Source organism: Xenopus laevis, chromosome 3L, assembly GCF_017654675.1.
Source record: "Xenopus laevis strain J_2021 chromosome 3L, Xenopus_laevis_v10.1, whole genome shotgun sequence".
NCBI lineage: Eukaryota > Metazoa > Chordata > Amphibia > Anura > Pipidae > Xenopus > Xenopus laevis.
The window spans coordinates 97,484,684-97,502,005 of record NC_054375.1 but is presented as its reverse complement, the minus strand read 5'-3'; the positions used below and the strand labels follow the sequence as shown (position 1 = coordinate 97,502,005).

General features: G+C 35.0%; 1 protein-coding gene across 4 annotated transcripts in view; it reads right to left on the bottom strand.

Moving 5' to 3' along the window:
* The window catches only part of vps13c.L (vacuolar protein sorting 13 homolog C L homeolog), a 132,354-nt gene that overhangs the window by 54,247 nt on the left and 60,785 nt on the right, over positions 1-17,322 (bottom strand). For all 4 annotated transcript variants that reach the window (XM_041586667.1, XM_041586666.1, XM_018252883.2 and 1 more), the window contains 14 exons: positions 15,054-15,358; positions 12,235-12,382; positions 11,697-11,805; positions 11,278-11,402; positions 7,351-7,507; positions 7,183-7,262; positions 6,986-7,045; positions 4,944-5,106; positions 2,720-2,836; positions 2,349-2,452; positions 1,520-1,687; positions 1,086-1,390; positions 736-883; positions 55-208 (listed from right to left, as the gene is read on the bottom strand). In XM_041586667.1, coding sequence (XP_041442601.1) covers positions 55-208; positions 736-883; positions 1,086-1,390; positions 1,520-1,687; positions 2,349-2,452; positions 2,720-2,836; positions 4,944-5,106; positions 6,986-7,045; positions 7,183-7,262; positions 7,351-7,507; positions 11,278-11,402; positions 11,697-11,805; positions 12,235-12,382; positions 15,054-15,358 — 2,143 coding nt within the window. The remainder of the gene's footprint in view (positions 1-54; positions 209-735; positions 884-1,085; positions 1,391-1,519; positions 1,688-2,348; positions 2,453-2,719; positions 2,837-4,943; positions 5,107-6,985; positions 7,046-7,182; positions 7,263-7,350; positions 7,508-11,277; positions 11,403-11,696; positions 11,806-12,234; positions 12,383-15,053; positions 15,359-17,322) is intronic.

Here is a 17,322-nt window from a genome sequence, read left to right as displayed (position 1 = left end):
ATAAGAAGCTCAACTAACAGTTAAAAGACATCTTATTATGGGACATCACTCTACCTTTTTGCTGATACGATTGACACTCAGTAACCTCTTTTTTCACTTGCTCAGTAGATTTGTCTGTATCAACTACCCTTGGCAGAGAGGGTGTTTCCGCAAGGTTCTCAAAAAGAACACTCATTAGTATAGTAAGGTCTTCTTGGCTTAATGCAATCTACAAAAAAATGTACCTATGGTTTAATAAACAGCGATACACATACATTTCATACTTTACATAATAAAAGCAATAGCTTATTCTGCGGATTTATATAGTAACTTGAGACATGGGATCCATTATCTGGAACTCCGTTATCCAGAAAGCTTCTAATCACTTAGTGGAGCATATCAAAATGGTACCTCACAGTGATTATGCCTTTACCCACTTTACCACAGAAAAAAATCTGGGTGGTGTTCCTGCTAATCTATATTTACCACAGAAACCTATATATATTAATCACTAGCAAATCAGCTACCATGCATTCCCCTTAAACCTCCACAGTAAGTATTTAGGGGTTCCCAGAATCTGCAGATCTGCTATCTAACATATTAGACACAACAATGGTTGTATCACTAACAAATGGCTTTTCCTATTCTCTAGACAGAGAGTGATGTAAAAGATTAAATTCTGTAAAAAGCGGCATGATAAATTGACCCTTTATAAAGAATAGATCCAGAAATATATCCAGACAATTTGCATATTACCTGCATGTGTTTCAAGTCTCCAACAAACCGCATGGCAGGGATCTCAGAATACCAAGTAGATGCCAGATTTCTCTGAACAGAAACAAGCAAATCAACTGGCTGCAGAATCTCCAACTCTGGATTAACTGTCCCATTTGTTAACACCGTTCTGTGAAGATGAAATTGTAGACGTTAACCCATCTATTACTTATCATGTCCTTAACTTTATGCAGACAAATATAAATAATCTTTTGAGGTGGTTTTACTGTTTCATGACGGACATCTGAAGTTTGCAAATTAACAGATGTTTTGACAATTGTTCACTGAGAAAAGAAAACAGTCATAAAACATGAAGCTTATGTCACTCTAACCTGGACAACTGTAACTTAGTCAGACGAATGTTTATCTGGTCAATAACAGGTGGGAGAGGACAATCCACTACTGGAACCAAGGAAAACGTGTTTTGGATTCGGATGAATCCTAGATCTGCTATAATGGCATTGGTTGAGACTGAAGATTGAGGAATAATGATGACTGGAGCTTTTAAGTCAATGTCCATGGAAAGCCTAAAGCTTTTTTGGGCAAATTCTTTCATGCTAGACGCAGCTTTCTCTGCAGCTTGGGCTGTGGCTGAACTTAAAGCCTCTTTTGCTGCTTGGAACTTGTCCAGAAAATTCTGCAAACAGACATTACAATGGAGTTAGACCAATTGTTTAGAGGATATATAGTAACTATTTGACCTGTAAAAAAAATATGGATATTTTCTGATATTGGGAAAACATTTTAATAGAATAATCTAACACACCAGAAGGGACATGAGGAATCTGTGCAAATAAACAATGTGGATACAGCCCACTTTGAGACATATCTTGCCATCCACTGCAGACATGTCACTGTAGTATATGCCTTCTGTAGCTTCTGGATACAAAGACATTTTGAAGTTGAACACTTCATCTCCCATAATGTACACAGCCTGCAACAGAAGAAGGTAAATTACTTGAACATACTAAACACAAACAGCTTAGGCTAGTTTACAATTACCTGCTGCTAGAAGGGGTGTAGAACGGCGCCCATTAAAACACCATGCACAAATTCTCTTGCGCCTATACGCACTTATATATATTTTTCCTAATTCAGTGCAAATTACAAAATTAATTCTGGATTAAATGTATCTCTACTTTATAAAAATAGATAATGTTGTAGCAAGCTTCTCATTTGGATAGTATTATACTATTTTGCCCAGAGTTTTAGTTCAGAATTTTTTATGAATGTAACATTGCATTTGCTTGTTTTGTCATGTCTGCAGAATCAGATGCCATTGCTAAACAATTTAGCAATGGCAGTTTAATGTTTTTAGTTTTAGAGAGGCATGCTAAGCTATCGATCAGGGCTTTGCTTGTTCCCAACCCACTAGAAGATGGAAACCTCCCCTTTCCATCCACCTGCTCTGACTAACAGAGGGTACAACTGGGGCAACTAATCTGCTAATGTAAGCTTAGTCTAAAACTGGCAATACAAGTAGTGAAATGTGCCTTGTGAATGGGCAAACCCATGCCCCCACTCCTTTGGTTATACAAACTTTGCCTCTCCATAGTGTCATTACACCTAACTGATTCTTTATTAAAAAAAATTACTTTTTTGTGAATGGTTTTAGGATCCACATCAAAGATAACAATGTCTTCAAGGCGCGCACATACTTCTGTCTGCTTGGTTTGAATGGCAACAGAGGCATCCATACCTAAAGAAATACAGAGATTTATTAATTTACACTACTTTAACTAGCCTTCTAATATACTGAATAATTAAATTTTAATATAATGGATAGTTTAAAATGCTTTTCAAATGAATATATTTTTAAAAATATCACTCATTCCATCACAAATTACCTTTGTCTCATACAGTAGTACAGCATATACAGTAGAAAACCACTTTTTCCTACATTTTCCAAGAGACTGCTAAAAACAAACAATTTTCAGGAAACATCAAACAAAAAAATAAGTCTTACCTTGTATTCTTATATCAGCAATATTACAAATTTCATCACATACAAAGATGTTAAGCGCATTTAGCTTGGCAGAAACTTTCAAACTGAAAAAGTCTTCAGCATCTGAGTTGTAGGACTCTTAAAATAAACAGATATTGCAATATTAGTATTATGCTCCTTGATTGTTCTGCAGCATTTCACTCAGTGGACCATTCTCTTGTTGTAATAAACCACAAACCTGTTGCTTAAGTGGTTCAACTTCAACCATCATGTTTTCCCCATGTCACTGTGCACCTTCAGGACATCTTAAACCACTAATCTCTCTGTCAGGGTCTGTCTTAGCACCTATTCATTTTTGTTCATTCTCTCTCTTTAGGTGACATCAAATCCTTAGGCTTCTCTCATCACCTTTATGCTGAAAACACACTTAGCCACGTTTCCTGTCCTGATCTCAAACCTGCTATTCAGCCTAAAATGACACAATGCCTCAAAAACATCACCCTGGTTCCAAAGGCAGGAGTCTAGACATCCCTTAAGATCCCTACTTCAACTTCTAAGCCCATCTTTTCTAGAAACATTGCAAAAATACGCCCCTTTTTGTCCCTCTTCTGCTTTAACATTTATGCATGCCATTATTCTCTCCAAGATAGATTAGTGCAACATATTACTGGCTGGTCTCCATCCACTGCAAAGATCCTTAATGCTCCTGCTGACATAATCTTGGTAAGTCTTTCTTCTGGCTCCTTGTCAAGTGGCACATAATAAAATATATAATATATATAAAATCCTCAACATAACAGTACTTGGGATAATCTATTTCTCATACAAGAGGCGACTCCTGGATGAATTCATGCTCCCTGACTCTCCAGAACTTCTGGAATGTTCTACTATCTTGCATCAAACAAGCTTCCATACTCCTTTACAGACAAAGCATTTCAACAGTCTTTCTCTGGAACAACAATTCTTCCTATTTCATTTATAATAACTGTACCCCTGTTTGGTTTTAAATACATATAACACAAGTAAAAATACAATTATAAAGTTAGAGTAAGAACTCAACAAAATTTCCAGTTTAATACTTATAAAAAAATCTGTCTATAAAAAAAAACATTAAAGCTGCAGGCCAGCTCACTGCTTCATCTAAATTAAACTGCAGTTCATCTCAAATCAGTCCAAATTTATAAATATGTATAAATCACTTTGTAGCTAGAAATCCATCAATGATTGGTTGTATGAGTACTTAAAGAAATGCTCACACCAGAAATTAAACCTTTTTTGCATCTATCATAATATTGGCTTTACATGCTACTTATAATTTTGCTATAGTATAAGTATTGGCCTAATGCTTTTCCATTACCCGTCTGACTCCCTGTGTTCAACTATGAGGGGGCTGACATATTTGTGCAGCAGGAGTCTGTTAGCATTAGAAACTTTAACGGACAGGACAGTCAGGTTGACTTTAACTAACAATTACTTACAAAAACAGACCTACAAAACTATCAACATGACCGATAGGTAACTTTTAATGTACATTCCTATTTTAAAAGGTAGTTTTTTAGTGTCAGTATCACTTTAAGAGTACATCATATTTCATATACAGGTATGCGATCTGTATCCAGAAACCCATTATCCAGAAAGCTCCGAATTACAGGAAGGCCGTCTCATATAGACTCCATATTATCCAAATTTTTAAAAATTATTTCCTTTTCCTCTGTAATAATAAAACAGTATCTTGTACGTGATCAAGCTAAGATATACAGTAATTAATCTTCATTGGAAGTAAAACCAGCCTATTGGGTTTATTTAATGTTTATATGGGTTTTCTAGTAGACTTAAGGTATGAAGATCTAAATTACGGAATGATCCATTATCTGGAAAATGCCAGACCCCAAGCATTCTGGATAACAGGTCCCATAGCTGTATATTTTACTAGACTATTACAACTGGGGAGGCAGAGGATCAGGTGCCTTTGATGATGAAAGGAAGGGAGGGGAATGTATTCTGTCATGCTGTATATATTTTTTTTATCTATAATGGAAAACACTGACTTTAATCTCTGCCCCGAGTCACAGTTACATAAATGAGAGCACGCAAGTCACACTCTAGAGCAGTGCTGTCCAATTTATATGGTACAGAGGGCCGAAATTTTTCTAATCTACATGGTGGAGGGCCAATAATGGAAGCCAGTGTTAGCCACTCCCTGTTTTTAGACCACACCCACTTTAAACCACACTCATTTTAGTACCTGGTCTGGCAATGATGCTCTTTAGTTTACTTTCTTTAACTTTTGATACTTTTGGTCTGTTTTCTTCTAGAATGTTATGTGATGGTATAGCGGAGGATACAAAGTTCATTAGAGACAGCAATGCCTGAGTGTGCAGTATAAAATCGAGTGAAGAAATCAAAATCTGTTGAAAGAAACAACCAGACATATTAAATTGGTTTAGTTGATCAGCAATTTCTTTCAAACCCTCCTCTGTTTTTCGGTCTTGTCTAAATCCAATATTTTGAAAAAAATGTATTATGGTCTACTACATTTTTCTCATGTAACCAACTCAGATGTAACACTAGACTTTGTGATAATTGCAAATGGTATTATTTATTATAGTCTTCTTTTCAATACTAATAAAAAGGTGAATCTGATGAATTAATATAATCTTCAGTAAACACCATTACTATTCATTTATCAGAAAACTGGATTGTGTTCTTCTCAGAGTCTTATCATTCCACAGCCTTTCTTATAAGGATGATGGAATAATTGTTTGAAAACTGCTCATGAGACATACTTAAATAAACAGAAAATAATGAATATTCAATTTATATTGTATTTGTGGGAATCTATATGTTACTAAAATAATTTAGAATCTAAGGAGGCCCCTAGAGAGGTGTGGATAATGACTGCTGAGGCCATCTCGTGGTGAAATATATGGTAACAAATAGGATACTATAAGGTTTTTATGTAAGTGCTAGTAGACTGTTATAACTATGATATTATAAAATAAGAGCAGTTCTAAAAAGCCTTGTTTACATTCTGCCCATCGCAGTGTCGGACTGGCCCACCAGGATACCAGGAAAACTCCCGGTGGGCCAAGGTATCAGTGGGCCCTCATCCTTCTAAACATTTGTCTTATTTCATGGCCATTCCCGATTTCTATGAGAATAAATAGATGGAATAATAGGTTATAGTATGTAAAGAAAAGAGAATAGGAGAATAGAGGTTGAGTAAGTAAAGGAAGAAAATAATACTTTGAGTGGGCCGCTGGTCTAAAGGTTTTTTGGGTGGGCGCCTGGTCTAAGGGTTTTTGGTGGGCCCCTGGTGTCCCAGTCCGACACTGTGCCCATGCCAAAGAATTGTTAAAGGGGTGATTCACCTTTAAGTTAACTTTTAATATGTTATAAAATGGCCATTTCTAAGAAACTTTTCAATTGGTCGTCATTATTTATTTATTATAGTTTTTAAATGATTTGCCTTGTTCTTCTGACTCTTTCCAGCTTTCGAAAGGGTGTCGCTGACCCCATCTAAAAATAAATGCTCTGAAGGCAACACATTTATAGTTATTGCTACTTTTTATTACTCACCTTTCTATTCAGACCCTCTCCTATTCATATTCAAATGTCTCATTTAAATCAATGCATGGTTGCTAGGTTAATGTGGACTCTAGCAACCAGACTGTTGAAAGTGCAAACTGGAGAGCTGCCGAATAAAAAGCTAAATAACTCAAAAACCAAACAAATAATAAAAAATGAAAACCAATTGCCAATAGTCTTAGAATAGCACATTATACTAAAAGTTAATTCAAAGGTGAACAACCCCTTTAAGTTACAAACACAGTTAAACAATAAGTTAGTAGAACCCCAATTTAGAATGAAATTCTCTCTTAATTAAAAAACGCTATGCCTTTATATATACCACTGACTAACTATAGAACAAAACATCCTTTTATTTGCTTTGTTAACAAAAATATGGCTGCCTGCTTCTCTCTCTCAACCTTCATCCATGTAAACAAAAAATAGTAGAAAGTTTCAGTGTTGCTTAAGGGCAGAGACACAAGTGGAGATTCAGGGAGATTAGTCGCCCAGCGACAAATAGCCTCTTCTTCGGGTGACTAATCCCCCTGGCAACTTCGGAAAACGAAGCTCTCCGAGTGCCGGTGATTTACATTCTGGCCGGCGGGAAGGCAGTTCGGGGAGATTAGTTGCCTGAAGAAGAGCCGATTTGTCGCCGGGCGACTGAATCTCCTCGTATGTCTCTGCCCTAAAGGGTAGTATGATTTCATGACTACTTACGTTAATACTCTGTTCTGTGTTGTCATGAATGGTTTTGAAACTAGGTCCATTTTGGTCAGCCTGCACATATAAAAGGAAACATTTATGTATTGTGGAGGAGGTATTCACTGGAGGAAGCATGCATGCATGAGATTCTAACAAAAAAGGAACTATCAGCGTATTTGTCAAATTGCAAATTATAAAAACATCTTACAAACCTTCACATATTCCATTTTAAGAAGATGAGCAGTGTCATTGTCAGAGGAATTTATAAGCAGCAGAGGTCCTCCAGAAGGACCTATGGAATAAAACATGTGTTGGGACATATTTGAGGAGGATTACAAGGACTCTGAAGTGATGCTGCATAACAGCAGGTATCTCCTCACCCATAAAATCATTGCATGTCATACTGATTTTTTTCAAGTACACAGATGCAGTCATTAGCTGGCTCCCAACTCTTGTTTCAGCTCCTAGTTGTGAAACATGAAGAACATGTAGAGGAAGACCACCTCTATTGGCCTGTCTCCACAATCGCACCACCACCTAGGAGAAAAGTACTAGATTAGGCCATTGGAACTTATCAGGACACAGAAAAATGACAGGCATCGTATGCAAATCTGTATAAAAGCAGGATACAGTCCTATTGTGAGACTAAATACTAGCACATGACAAGTACTACATCATCCATCCACCAAATAGTAAGAAAAAGCAAAAAAACGAATTTTGTTCGCAGCAGAAACTGTCACTAAGCAGTGACCATGCTGCTCAGGTTTTGTGCTTAGTAAATGCTTTTAAAGTACTGCATTTGGAAATATACTGTATATAAATTATATATTTGGATATATATATATATATATATATATATATATATATATATATATATATATATATATATATATATATATATATATATATATATATATATATATATATATATATTATATTTGGTTCTGTGATTTTTCAGAAAATAAATCTTTCCATAGCATGGATCATTTTATCTTAAATCTGCTAAAAAATATTTAAATAAACCTAATAGGATTGTTTTGTTACCAATATGGATTCATTTATCTTACCTACCAATAAGTACATGGTACGGTTTTATTTTCAGAGCGGAAAAGAAAGTTATTTTTAAAAATTATAATTATTTGCTTAAAATGGATGGGAAATGGCCTTTGGAACTTTCTGGATGTGGGGATACTGTATATTGCATTTTAGAGAAGACAGAAAATACAACTACTATTACTGTGATTGTGTGTTAGTGTCCAAAACCAATGGTAACTCCTTGGAATAGCTTTTTTTTTTTTAAAAAAAACATAGGCTAACAAATGTAGAAGGTGAATTAAAAGAAGACAGGTTGCTAATTGGAATATGTATTATACTAGTGTGGCTGTTTCTCTTTTCCTTCCCTTAATATGCAATATGTCATATAAACAGTCAAATGAAAAACAAAGTACATTTTGTAGTCCACTGTGCAACTGAAATAAACAAATGCAAATTTTGCAATCTCAGATACCTAAAAATAAGAATCAGGTGCAAATGATAAGAACATTGTTCGAGAGTATTTTGGAGGAATTTTTCCTAGTTGAAGTCAGTAGACAGGTACAGTAGACAGTTTTAAGAAATGCCTACTTGAGTTTGTTTATGCCATAGGGTGCAATACCAGGCATAAGAGCAGTTTTTACACTATCATGAATGTATAAAAAAAAGAGCCCTCTAGTTTGGCCAGTTGAAGGCAAGGCAAAACAACAAAACCTTAATCTTACATCAGGAAGTGATCTAATAACACCTTTATGACAGTAGCAGTGTAAAGTCTGTAAATGAATTAAATCTAAAAAGGAAATCAATGCAAACTGATCCAAGAGTAATTTGAGCAATTTAATAGGAGAGTATATATCCACTTTTTGAAGCAGCACCTATCATGCTTTACAGGCAAAATTACATCTATATTTATAAAATGGCCTTCTTTGTACACAGATCTGAAAGCCACTGTTTATGGCACTGCACTGGCCATGAGCAACAAAACTAATGTAAATATCTTAGCATTGGTCACCATGGGAAAAACATAAGAATTGTGTAACCACCAGAAATTGCCGTCTCCCAGTTACAAGATTCATATGTGTTACTGCCCCCAAATGAACTGTCGGCAAGGTATTTTCCTCATCTGCCATTACCCTTAAGACTAAAGTGACACTTGTATTATCTGCTGGCAAAGTATCACAAGTGTGCTTTAAGCCAAAATATGCCAAGTGTACTGAGAGACAGGTGGATGCTTTGCAGCTTTGCAGAAGAAACAACAGAGATAGAAATACTTATACACGGTAAAATAGGGAAGATAATGTATTTTACACAAATGGTACCGTATATACTCGAGTATAAGCCGACCCGAGTATAAGCCGAGGTACCTAATTTTACCTACAAAAACTGGGAAAACTTATTGACTCTAGTATAAGCCTAGACACAACTATAGCCCTGTCTCCCAGCAGCGCACATTCTGCCAAAGTGACCCCCCAGCAATCAACCGGACTTCTTTGCAAAGTTGATGGTGACAGAGAATTGCCAAACGGATTACTGTGTGCATTGTCCCACTGTCCCACTACCATGTGCAGAGGGTGCTGTTTGATATTGCCATCACTGTTAATCTTTTGTATAACCAACAGAGGGCGCTGTGTGATATTGCAGTCACTGTTATTCTTTCATATAACCAACAAAGGGCGCTGTGTGATATTGCAGTCACTGTTAATCTTTCATATAACCAACTGAGGGCACTGTGTGATATTGCAGTCACTGTTATTCTTCCATATAACCAACAGATGGCGCTGTGTGATATTGCAGTCACTGTTATTCTTTCATATAACCAACAGAGGGTGCTATGTGATATTGCAGTCACTGTTATTCTTTCATATAACCAACAGAGGGCGCACTGTTATTCTTTCATATAACCAACAGAGGGTGCTGTGTGATATTGCAGTCACTGTTATTCTTTCATATAACCAACAGAGGGCGCACTGTTATTCTTTCATATAACCAACAGAGGGTGCTGTGTGATATTACAGTCACTGTTATTCTTTAATATAACCAACAGAGGGCGCTGTGTGATATTGCAGTCACTGTTAATCTTTCATACAACCAACAGATGGCGCACTGTTATTCTTTCATACAAACAACAGATGGCGCTGTGTGATTTTGCAGTCACTGTTATTCTTTCATATAACCAACAGAGGGCGCACTGTTATTCTTTCATATAACCAACAGAGGGTGCTGTGTGATATTGCAGTCACTGTTATTCTTTCATATAATCAACAGATGGCGCTGTGTGATATTGCAGTCACTGTTATTCTTTCATATTACCAACAAAGGGCGCACTGTTATTCTTTCATATAACCAACAGAGGGCATTGTGGGATATTGCAGTCTCTCCCCAAGTGAACTGTTGGTATAGGAATGATTAAAAGTGACTACAAAAAAGTTGTACCTGCCTACTTGTTTTTTTACACTCATTTAGGGGCAGATTTATCAAGGGTCGAATTTCGAAGTGTAAAATACTTCAAAATTCGACCATCGAATTAAAATACTTTGAATTTGAATATCGAATTCACTTCGACCCTTGATAAATCTGCCCCTTAGTGGCACAATATGGTTGGTAATACATTCCACTACTTTAGAAACTACTATGTTAGAAACAAGGAGTACCTTGAAGATTCAAATAATTTTCACCTTTAAAAATTTATGTGTAACTATTACACTAATTTATTTAAAACATCTAAATTCTCAAGTAATTTATGGCTACACAAACACTTCAGATTATACATAGGGGCACATTTACTAAGCTCGAGTGAAGGATTCAAAGTAAAAAAAACGTTGAATTTCGAAGGTTTTTTTGGGGTACTTCTACCATCGAACAGGCTATTTCGACCTTCGACAAACTAAAAATCGTTCAACTATTCGACCATTCGATAGTCGAAGTACTGTCTCTTTAAAAAAAACTTCAAATACATACTTCGTCACTTTAAACCTACCGAGCTACAATGTTAGCCTATGGGAACCTTCCCCATAAATTTTCTAAGCTTTTTCTGATCGAAGGAAAATCCTTCGATCGATGGATTAAAATCCTTAGGATCGTAGGATTTGCGGTAAATCCTTCGACTCCGATATTCGAAGTCGAAGGATTTTACCTCGAGGGTCGAATTTGAGTATTAATTAACCCTCGATATTCGACCTTTAGTAAATGTGCCCCATAAAGTCCATGGATTATGAATTAGTAATCAAAATAGTTAAATAATTTTTTAACTATATAAAATATATTCCTTTTTATACCTCTTGTATTTCAAAATGGAGCACTAGATTTAGAGCAAGTGATTTTTCATCTTTATCTTCTTTAGAATCTTCCAAAATTCTCTGAGGGGATTTAGGAATCTCTAGAAGGCTTTGTTCAGTGGTCTCTAAAACAAAATGAGAAGAAACCAAAAATTAAAAAGAAAACAGGTAAAAGTAGCATATTATTTCCAATACAAAACAGACGCATTTTCACTGCATTTTTTATATAATCTCTGCTTTAAGTACAGTTGGAAGAGAACAGGTTAGGTTGCACATTATACTGTAACAAGGCATCAGGTAGCTTGGCCAATGCTATCAATTCTTTTGATTTCTAGTTCTACTGTTCCACCTTACAATGCTAGTGTAAGGGAAAATTAATTCACAATTCCTAAAAAAAAAATCACTTTTATCTGCCATACCTTTTTGTTCATATGAGAGTTCAATGCCTTTCCCTTCCTCCTCAGCTTCCCCAAGGTTTTCCACCAATACATTAAGCAGCACACTGACATCCTCTTGACTCAGACCAACCTGTAGTAAACAGAGGCTAAACTATATATTTGGTCTAGAAACAGAAAATATTTAAAAACCCACAAAGATTATATTAGTTTCACTCATACTCAAGAAAGAAGCCATATGCTTTAATACTTAACAATCAACTTTAAATTCCTAAAGTTTGGTCAGTTGTATTGATGTAATAATCATGTAATTCCTTGAATGCATTGTTTCTCTTGCGTTTAGGAAATTGTATTGAAACCTGGTTAATTATACTTTTTTTGCGTTTGTATTCTTTTTGTGCTATGAGTTGTATGTATTTTGCAGACATGATAAAAGAATTGAAATTCCCCTACAATAAAAGATACTATTAAACAATCTTCCACATAATATATACTATTATCCGAATGTATTTCCAATAAATATTATATTTTTAATTATTATGCAAGTATATTAATGACTTACATTCATGGAATTAAGGTGTCCATTCACTTCTACAACAGGGATTTTGTGATACCAAGTTGCTGCTAGATTGCGATTAATGGAAAGGTTCAGATTGATAGGATGGAGAATTTGTACATCTGGCTGGCAAGAGACATCTTGAAGTATGGTCCTAGGAGAAAATATCCAGCAAGTGTCATCACAGTGGAAAGAGAGAAAGTAATGAGAAACATTTGGTATTTCAATTGATTAGGAGCTCTTTGTTTTTTTCCTTTGACATTCAAACAAGGAAAACACACCATGCACAAATGCTGTTTGCATTTTATAGACTCACCAGCACACTCCATTTCCATCAACTATAAGTAGCTTTGAATCAGTGCCTTTTGCGTTCCTAGCTAAAACACACATCACATATTGTTGCTTTCAATCCCCTATGTGACATTTCTGGAGGTTTTTGATGGCAAAAATGTTAGTTAAAAATTAAAATATGTTTAAATAATCAAAATGTTGACATGTCTGCAAAATAAACCCTACTGTCTTTCACCTGGTAAATTGGTCAAGAGTGTGTGCCATAATCTAAGTGATATTGCAAAGTTTCTTTTTTTATGCACCCAGTCCAATCCTACAAAATACCAGTCAAAACTATTACAATGATCCACTTATTATAGCAATAACTGTGAAAAGCTGATCTGCAAGTAAATCCCAGTAACGAAAATAGTCTATTATACCCCATGTTATCACTAGTATATTCCTAAATATTTATCCAGTCCAGAAAAATGGACTCTCCATTTATGAGAATGAGTGGAACATGTCAGACAGGAGAATTTTAGATCACATATACACAGAATTTATGTTCATAACAATGCCTAATAGAACATACTTCTTGATAAATGTTTGCACTAACCTCTTCGTTTTACAAAAAATTGATTCTAGATGCCTTTATATATACACCTATACATACTGGTATAAAAACAATATTGTTGATAACTGAAACTGAATTGTATACCAGAAGCTTTAGAATAGTGTTATATATTTAAGGGTGGATCACATAGTATACATTAAAGGGGTTATCAGGTTTGTGAAGTTACACACAATATGTCTGTCTACAAAAAGCAGGTGGAAAAAAAAAACAGTTTGCTCCTCAGAAAGACACCGAGCAAACAGAACCGAATTACTATAGTTCTCTCTCTTGTGCAAAAAGTTGATTAACACTTTATTAGCTCCCCACGATTTTACTTCATGACCTTCCTCAGGGACAAAGAAATCTTTCAACACAGAAAACTAAAAGCTTATATACTCAGACATGTGGCGCCAAAATACTTACTATTCCCTCCCTGGTAGGAAATACCAAAGTTATAATACATGTACTTTGTAAAAATATCACCAGTTCTGCCTGGAAAAATTCACTATAGAAATTCAACTATGTATATTAATACTTAACAGAATAGAGAACTAGATCAAATATAATTTGCCAGGGATCCATAATTGAGTTATTTAAGTACATGAAGATTCATCATTATCACCAACCCACGATTATCCTACAATGAATAGAGAAGCTTCACCATTGGAACTAGTACAGAGAGGAGGCAGTATACATCCCATAGGTGTTCTCCTTACCCCTACCTGGATCTTATGACAATTCTAGAATATGGCAATATCACGCTGCACCGTTTACCAAAGATAATTCGTATAAACTCAAACAGCCCTCTGGTCACAAAGAACAACCTAATCAACTCAAATTAGAACTGACATGAAATAAATGAACATTATTTACTCCACAAAGACCAGTTCTAACACTAGTAGTTAAAACCGAGTTCAATGAGTTAATGTTGCTTTGAACCATAACTGAGGATTAACACGGAGGTCTTTCAGTATACCTATACCTGCCTATAAAGGGATAATCTGTAAATGGTATGATCTTTTTATATGTGATTCATCAAACATCTAGCTGTTGTTCACTAGGAAAACTTCCATATATGTCTCGATGATAAAACATGGTTTGATATATTTCATGACAGAACGCAATTCTAGAATTATTTCAGTTAATAAAACATCTCAGAAGATTATTGGTGGTATCTTATTCCAGTTAAACTGACTAAATGGTAATGGTATTCCTCCTATTTCTAATCTTAAACAAAGTGTTCTAAATGGAATTTATATAAATGCGTGGTAGGAATGCCTCAAAGTGGTTAGATTCTAGACTATGGTCTAATTCATGAAAAAAGTCCCACCAAAGGTTCTGCTAAACAAATGATTTGCAGAAGTAAACACATATATTATCAAAACCTATCCAGACTTTACTATTTTTGTGGCAAATCAAATGCTAGCAAAATCATGAAGACTCCTGTCCTAGATATCAAACTGGCTAAATGTGATCAATCTCTCTGCTTTCATTGTCAAAACATTATGATTAATTTGTCGTCAAGACAAGTTTACCCATTTAAATGCACCTAGGTATTGGACTCAACTTATCAAGTGTGGATATAAATTGCATGTATAAAAGTATAGGTCTATTTTAAATTGCTTAAAATAGACCCTATAGAAGATGGCCTTGTAATTCAGAACTTTCTGGACATACCTGTATAACTGCGGAGTATAAATACTCAGCAGTTATAACCATCATACCATTTCTTTTGATTATAAATACTCAGCAGATATAACCATCATACCATTTCTTTTGATTATAAATACTCAGCAGTTATAACCATCATACCATTTCTTTTAGATGCATGTGAGAAAAGCTTGCAATAGTTTTCTAATGAAGGAACTAGTAGAAGGGTACATTTTTCACACAGGCTAACTACACACTGTTCTAAGATTAGGAATAACTTTCTGTTTCTTACCTTGACAACTTAAACTCTGTCAGATTTATTGTCATGCGGTCTACAAATGGTGGAAGCTGTTCATCTTCAGACGATACCAGGGTAAACTGGTTGCTTATTTTGAGCAGCCCCAAATCTGCAACTATTGCATTGCGGGATACCGAAGACTGAGGGACAACTATCAATGGGGCTTTGAGATGTATGTCCATAAGAAGTCGGAAGCTCCTCTCTGCCAAATCTTTAACACTTGTGGCTGCTCGTTGTGCGGCTTGTGCTGTGGCCATACTGACTTTCTCTTTGGCAGCTTGGAAGTTATTCAAAAACCTCTGCAACAGAAATAAAAAAGTAAAATGCTTGATGTTTAATTATCTTGCTTTATGCACCAAATATATACAGAGAGGGCACTGATTGTCTCAACCGATTTCTGGGGATAACCCTGAAGAGTGAGAATTTGTAAGATGGATTTCTAAGATCAACATATATGTACTGTATATTGTAGTACCTTTAGAAAACAATTTTAAATACATCTTTACGATTAATAGATTAAGTAATATGCCAATTACAATAAGCAGGTAGCGCAACAATGGCTAAATTAGCATGTTTTAAAATACAATGCATAGGTTTGTTTGTATAGTCAGTCAGCAGTTCTACAACAAAACCTGTAATTTAAGGCATAAATTAAAAGTGTTTCACCAATGGTGTTATTCTAGCTAACACCACATTTCTTTTTGATAAAAAAAGCTTTTGCAATTTGTTATATGAAATAAAATAGAGTGTAAATCCCATTGTTAAGATATGACAAATCAAAACATACTACAATATCAGAGGGTCAGGAAATACATTATAAAGATTTGCTGCAACAGAAATGGATTCCACCTGTCACTGCATATATTGGAATGGATTTTGGGAAAGAAAATTCAAATTTGTCCAGTTGAAAACACTTTCACGTGTCATTCACGTGTTGCCATAATTCATGCAAACCAGAGCAAAAATATCTATTTAAAAAAAAAAAAAACATACCATGGCAAATTAATAAATCTGTCCCAATGACGTGGTCCAGATGGAACAATGTTAACTGAAGCATTTGTTTTCCAGCTAAAGGGTGAACTAGGAGAAACAGATGCATCACTGGAAACCTACTCTGTATATTTAGCCTGATCTGTACATGTGAATATTGACAGTAATTGTTCTGAAAAAGCAAACCCACATTCAGCAATTTACTGTTCTTCTGCCCTCAAAGCAAAACTCTTAGTTTTCCTTTTTTTATCAAAAGGTACGCAAAGAGCATTGCTAATTTTTTAAAAGGATTCTGAATCAGAAAATTCTCAATAAATAAAATCTTAATGAACCATAAATTACAGATAACAGCCAAGGAGTGCATTTCTATTAAACATCAGCCAAGAGAGACTGTCTATGATGGAACTCATCTGTGAAATTACAATTTGCTAAGAGCTAAAGTAAAATAGAACAAATTCTTATTGTTCATGTTTTATGTTACAGTATAACACAAGAACAGAAGAAAAGAAAACATTTTTTAAGAACCATATCCTACTGAATATACTTTTAGCAGTCATTGCTGGAACACAGTGAACTAGTAAATTAGCATCAATAGAGAAGGTTTACTATCAGGAGAAGAGAGCAATTTTCACTATATCAAAGTGATAAAATATTAAGTAGGCAAGAGAAAAAAATAGGACCATGAGGGTGAGTGGGGTGCAGGTATGCCTCAAATATTAGCTACAGTAGTTACTTGACACATGGCAGTGAAGTCTCAGACCATCACTAAGTATAAATAAAACATGCCTTTTGGATATGCACAGTTCCATTTTTTTCAAGATGGTTTAAGGAATATTCCTCAAATATCAAATACTGAAGTATATTTAAAATCTCTGTTGCTTTTGGGGCTGCTTTAAATTTTATACTGCTAGTTTTTGGAAGTTATTTACAGATGATCGTCTGAAACCTACATTTATTAATTCATGGATGTTGATAGCAAGCAGCGCTCCAAAAATTGCTGCAAATCTCTTCATGTGTCATTACTCTTATTATCCATGATGCTGGAGATTGTGGATATGTGTGTGTGTATATATATATATATATATATATATATATATATATATATATATATATATATATATATATATATATATATATATATATATATATATATATATATATATATATATATATATATATATATATATACAGGGCTGCCATCAGAAATCACGGGGCCCCGCACAACAAAATTTTCTGGGCCCCCCTCGCCACCCTTCCCTTAGTATGAAGGCCA